The sequence below is a fragment of the Plectropomus leopardus genome, chromosome 14 (genome assembly GCF_008729295.1).
Source record: "Plectropomus leopardus isolate mb chromosome 14, YSFRI_Pleo_2.0, whole genome shotgun sequence".
Lineage (NCBI taxonomy): Eukaryota > Metazoa > Chordata > Actinopteri > Perciformes > Serranidae > Plectropomus > Plectropomus leopardus.
In genome coordinates this window covers 21,819,348-21,825,347 of record NC_056476.1, presented here as the reverse complement: position 1 = coordinate 21,825,347, position 6,000 = coordinate 21,819,348, and the positions used below count along the sequence as shown (strand labels likewise).

At 38.8% G+C, this 6,000-nt stretch overlaps 1 protein-coding gene across 1 annotated transcript in view; it reads left to right on the top strand.

The window, feature by feature from the left end:
• The first annotated feature begins 306 nt into the window (after positions 1-306).
• LOC121953255 (connector enhancer of kinase suppressor of ras 3-like) overlaps positions 307-6,000 on the top strand; it is a 60,881-nt gene continuing 55,187 nt past the window's right edge. Inside the window, exon 1 of the mRNA XM_042500242.1 lies at positions 307-528. Coding sequence (XP_042356176.1) covers positions 477-528 — 52 coding nt within the window. The 5' untranslated portion in view covers positions 307-476. The remainder of the gene's footprint in view (positions 529-6,000) is intronic.

The following is a 6,000-nucleotide window of genomic DNA, read 5'->3' as shown; positions in this document are numbered from 1 at the left end:
TTCTTTGTAGGTATTTTGCATCTCTATGTGGTCATTTTAAGTCTCTTCCTTGTCAGAGCAATCCATTATAATAAACCTTGATTATATGAATACATGATTACCTAAATAAATTATTACAGAAGGAAAACAACATCATGCAAAATATTATTTTGGTTTATATGTGACTGAGACGAGCGTTCACATTTTAGGGCTTGCTGTTTCGTTATTCAGCACCCAAATTACCATTGTTTTTACCCAGCATTCCCAGTAGCACGTGAACGCAGCAGTGACTCCAGCCCCGGCGGTGAGCAGCGGAGGGGGATTTCAGTCCAGCCTCCTCTCACGCGTGTTCAGAGTTGTTTAGTGGGTGAACACAAACAGACGAACAGCGCGGACCTGTTGCGAAGAATGTAACGGCACCTTTTGTATTTTAATTCTTGAACCTCGCCGCCAAACTTTGGGCCCATTTTTGTCTCTGTAGTTGTGTTAAAGGAGCCATGGAGCCGATAACGAAGTGGACGCCGAAGCAAGTTGTCGAGTGGATGAAAGGTGAGTCTGGAGGAACTTCGTGTGTGGCTCAATTTAACGTTATTCTTCACTGTTTTTTGACAGAAACAGTGCCCCATTAGCGACATTTATGCTCGTTAAAAGCCTTTCTGTCTCAACCATAGACTGTATGGTCTCAACTCTGAGTCGGTGCTCGGTTATCTCGAGCTAGTTTCGTAGAAACTTCTGCTGTGTGACAACATACCTTAACGCAGGAGCTTAACAATGGGACTGCCCTGCTTTTACTTACAGATGTTAGTAAGTTGAGCTGTGTCACTTAAGCTTTCATAGCTGTTTAATCCGTTTGATTGATACCTCTGATAAACTGCTTCTCTGCGTCTGAATTGTGTTGTGTGTTTTTACTCTGACAGTCATTAGCAAACTCCCAACACTATTGTAGGTAAAGAAATGTTTAATTCAGACACAAATACACTAGTTTCCAAACGGTTTTATAGACTGTGTGTCAGAAATTCCGTTGTCAGTAACCCTTTAATACCTGGGTCAACTACAGTTTTCTTGTGCTGCATTCAGGCGCCCTATAGCATTCAAACCTCTAAAACTTGAGAAAACTGGTTTGAAAACAGGGGAAAAACATAATGAGCAACTTGGAAAAAAATTGTCCTGCAAACTGCAAAAAAATTGTAAAAGGTCACAATAAAATGGTAGGAAAATTAGGGGATTAGCAGGTATTATAAAAAAGAAAACGAGGAAAAAATTACCAAAAACTATATAATTCTCTTGATTACATATTTAAATTATATTACAGAACAAAAGAAAAAAAAATCATTTTTATAGCACTTTCTTGATGCTGTTTTCTTTTCTTTGTTTGCTTTTCTTCTTTTAAGGTGTTGCTTATTTTCAGGTAATTTTCTTGGATTTTTTTGTAATATTTTCTGTAAATTTTTGGGTAATTTCTTGTTATGTTACTCGTCATCCTTCCACTTTTTTCATTTAAAAAACCAAGCCAGTTTGCTCAGCTTTAAAGGGGTCAATGCCACACTCTTATCAAGCAGTCTTTTGCCTCAGAGTCTTTCATCTAAGTTTGTTTGTCTAAGTCAGTTTGTTGTCTATTAATTGAGTGAGGAATGACAGTGAACACAGTCATAGTAATTCACATAATTTTACTCCCACTGGTTTAATGAATTAAGTAATAGTGATGTGTAACAAGTACCAACGTTAATGTTGACGTCAGTTTTTAAATCACTCTTCTGTATGGATGGAAATCACCAGAGGATACATGAGTCACATAGAAGATATTAATGTGGTTTTATACACGTTGTGATATGCTGAGTATTGCGAGTATTGTTATTAATTACTTTTTGTCCTTCAAAGGATAATTTAATCTGTTTTATCCAACAAGATAAAGTTTTCAATCTGTTCACTTCAATCAGAAAAAATCACCTAGTGACAAATTATTAGTGTATATTATTCTAGTAGGCTACCAAACATTTAATTTTTTCATTTTAATATTAATAAATCATATCATTTAAAAACAAAAAAATGACACTTGGCAAAATTGTATCGATCCAAAATTGGCAGTAGGGTTGCAACAGCATGAGATTTTCACAGTATGGTAACTGTCTCAGAAAATTTTGCAGTTTCATGGTATCATGGTATTACAGAATTATTATAATTATCAGCCAGAGTGACCCTTAAAGGAATGAAAATGGAAGGGTTATTTTTGGTTGAGCAAACATTTCATTACTATAATTGAAACTAGAAATGTTTTTTTTTTCATTGGAAATATGTTTAAAAAGTCTCCCTTTAGAAAATAAAATAATTTCTTTTTTTTTTTTTAAAGAAATAAAATCATGGTGAGAATTTCCATTCAGTTGCTTTTTTTTAAAAATGTAGATAAGGAAATGTACACTGCTTAATAACCATCAACATTCATATGACGGCATACCTTGAAACCAGTACATGCTGCAATCCTAACTGTCACTCAACGATATAGTAATACAGTGTTGGATCGATTTTTTTCCCCCCACCCGTACTCCCCTGGTGTCTTAAACTTGCTCCCTCTGAGGAAGTTAAAGTGATTTTAATTCCATCCATCATTATACAATCAGACATCTATTTTAGTGTTTTTTTACTCTAACACTCCATTAAAATGACATACCTGTTTCAGGCACTGAGGGGAATACTTGCTATGACATCAGCATGCTCTGATTCTGTGTTCAGTCACAACGTTGGTATGTCCGGATGAGGGACACCAAATGGTATGTGAGTTATGGATGGAAATATTTGGAGTACTATTGTTCCAAACACATAAAAAAGTAAAGTGTGTGTATGTTATATGGCAAAAGGAGTAATGGGCTGTTTATATGGCTAGCGGTGGGATGAAGCTGTCTTTGCTTTTCTCTCACTGTAATTGGAAACTTCTCAAAACAAATTATAGGTGGCTTCCTTTTAATCTCATAATTTGTGTCTCAGGGTCTTTATTTCATTATTTGGAGCTATGACGGTGTTGTAGCTCAGTATGTGCTGATTGAGGCATGCCTGCCAGTGCTCATCTATAGTTGGGGAGCTAAAGGGGATTGTGGAGGGGTTACTGCCAGTGTGTCCAGTGAAAAGAGCCCGGCCAGGCACGCAGGGATGGAGGATTAGTTGTCCACACAGGCCCCATTGCTGTCAGTCAGGTTCCATTGCTGTCAGTCTCCTGCAAATCTGACTCAGCAGTTGTCTCTGTAGGTTTAACCAGTGGCTTTGCAGATCACTGTAAACACTGTAGAGGTGAACTAACTCAAAGGACATCAGCACATTAATGGAAATATTTCTCAGATCCCATTCATAATCACATGCAAACCTGGTGCATGAATGTGGGCCATCTTCATACCACATGATGGGTAAATATTGGGCCACTGTCATTGTTTAACAGGGCTGTAATGAATTTAACTTAATCAAAAGTCACTGCAGTGTTGTTTGCACACTCCAGATTCAACAAAGCAGATGATACCGCCTTGTAAAGTCATCCCTGAAATTTAACTTTCCTCATTGTGGTCTAGCAAGGCTAAATAGCCATTTGCTTTGGTTAAAGGCGTTGTCAGTGGATGCAGACTACAATTACTTAGCAAGAAATTGGCTCTGCCCTTAAGCAGTCAGCTCCACAAAACAAATAAAGCTCTTAACTAGAATTCAAAATGCAGCTCTGCTTGTTGTCATCATTTAAACCACTCCTCACATCACTGAGTGGTAAAGCTGCAATGACTAATCCATTAACCTGCTAGTTGTAAACTATTGTAAAATGAATCGCCAAGTAATTTGATAATCGATTTGAGTCATTTTTTAAGAAAAAAAGTCAAAATTCTCCAATGCCATTTTTTAACTTGTCTTTGACAATAAATGGAATATATTTGGGTTGCTGACAAAACACGATGTTTGATGATGTCATCCTGGGCTTTAGGAAAAATCTATTTTCTGACGCTTTACAGGCCAAAGAACTAATCTATTAATGATCAACACATCAATCGACAGTGAAAATAATGGTTTGTTGCAGCCCTGCTGATTGGTCTGCTAAGTTTTTATCAATTTTTTTGATAATTATCTTGAGGGGGAAATTTAGCTAACACAACTGAATATAAAGTTAATCTACTTTGTCCTTAAAGTTTGGTAAACCCTTAAAAAGTTAAAGTTTCAGCATGTTCTCCATAACTGTTTTTAACATGTTTGTGGCCAATCACTGTAAAGTATGCAGCTAAAGAGGGACAGAGGTTGCCAACAGTGTCCACAGAAAAGACCTTGTGTTGCTGTTGTTGTCAGTGATCGCTCTACAGTACATGGCCAAGACATAGCATGTGATGCTACTTGACTGAAGAACAACTTTGTAATCCCTTTATACCAAAGGCAAGCAGCATCACACCAAAGTAAGACCCATGTCGAGCGCAGGGTCATGGCCTCCTGTTGACCTGTTAACACCAATCGCAAACACGGGTGTTTCCAGAGTTGTTGTGCCTGTGTGAAAGAAGCCAAATTAAACTCTCAGAAAGTGCTGCAGGAAGACATTTGCTCTCCTTTGCCTCAGGTTGTTTTTCTCTGTAGGACAGGGACTGTTTTGTGTGTATTGAAGCTGTTGTTAATCACTTGCATTGTTCAAGGAGATCAAGCAGTGGTTTGTGGATGCTTATTGCCAGTGAAAGGGGGTTTAGTTCTTTCATTTTAAACACTGTTGTTTTTGTTTGGGTACTGGAGATGCCCTGAAGCGCATTTCCTTCACTACAAGCTCTGATCTCCCAGCTGGACATGTGGTGTCGTGTGATAGGTATTCCATATGTCATGTGTAGGACAACTTAGCCGGGGGGAAATATGCACTCAACTAATGACAGCGTTCATGTCACAGCAGTATGTTTTTAAGTCAGCAAATGATTCTATTTTGGGTTTTTGTGACACAGAATTAAATTAGATTTTAACAACTGTATCCAGTGACATTAATACACTGACCCACATACTCTTGTTCACAAAGTCCGAAGTTTAAGTCATATGCTGCTCGTCATTTTCCAAATATAGTCCTGAATTCACATGCTTCAGCTGAGGACGGCTGGGGGAATGTTTAGCCCCGACTCAGCTGAATAGTTTCTCATTCACCAAACACACTTAGTGTTTTTTTTCCTCCCCACTTGTCTGCCTTGTAGTTGCTGGAAGTGCGACTGCCAAGTTTTAACAAGGCATCTCAAACATGCAAACCTGCATAAGTACTGTCTTACTGAGTGGCTTTCTTTCTGTCTTTAACAAGTTCAAACTGTGCAGTTAAGTACTGTACACGCTGGGTATGTTCCAGTGTTTTTTATATTAAATGCTGGCTCATCAAATTTCAAAGCCCTGTATGAGAACATGGACTAGGTGTGTCAGTTTTAATTTTGTATTCAATTTGAGCAAGGAGACATCATCAACATCCTGATGATCTAGTGGCCCACATCTCTCATACCTCTGTCAAACCTGACAGCCCTGTTCGGCCCACATCTATACCAGGCCTAGCTCTATTAGCTAATCAGTGATCTTTATGGAGCTACAGCCGCAGATGGGTGCGAACGTAACCCATATCCAGAAGGCTGATATGAATGGTCAGATGAAGGTTGAGCATGTGTTCCTTCCCACATCATAATAACGATATGTCCGCCCTCAACAGGCAGTGTAAACAGGGCTTCTGATGTCATGTGGATGGAAACATAAGAGCAGCAGCAAAGGTGTGTGTGCTCTATCCTGCCTCTCAAATCGCACCAAAGTGTCAAGGAGGCAATTAGCTCGTCACAGAGGTGGCAAACATTCTGAATGTGTCTTTGTCTTTCACCAAGAGTGTGCTTGGAAAAATAACAGCATTGTGTCTGAGTCTGCTCAAGCTGAATGATTCCACTGATGGGTACCCTCATCAGCCTTATCTGTAGAGATGATATTGAGGTGTCGGCAATGATGGCCCGTGATCTTTATCTGGCGAAAAGAGTGACTTCCTAAACTGGAGTGTGAACAGACGTTGTGCAGACG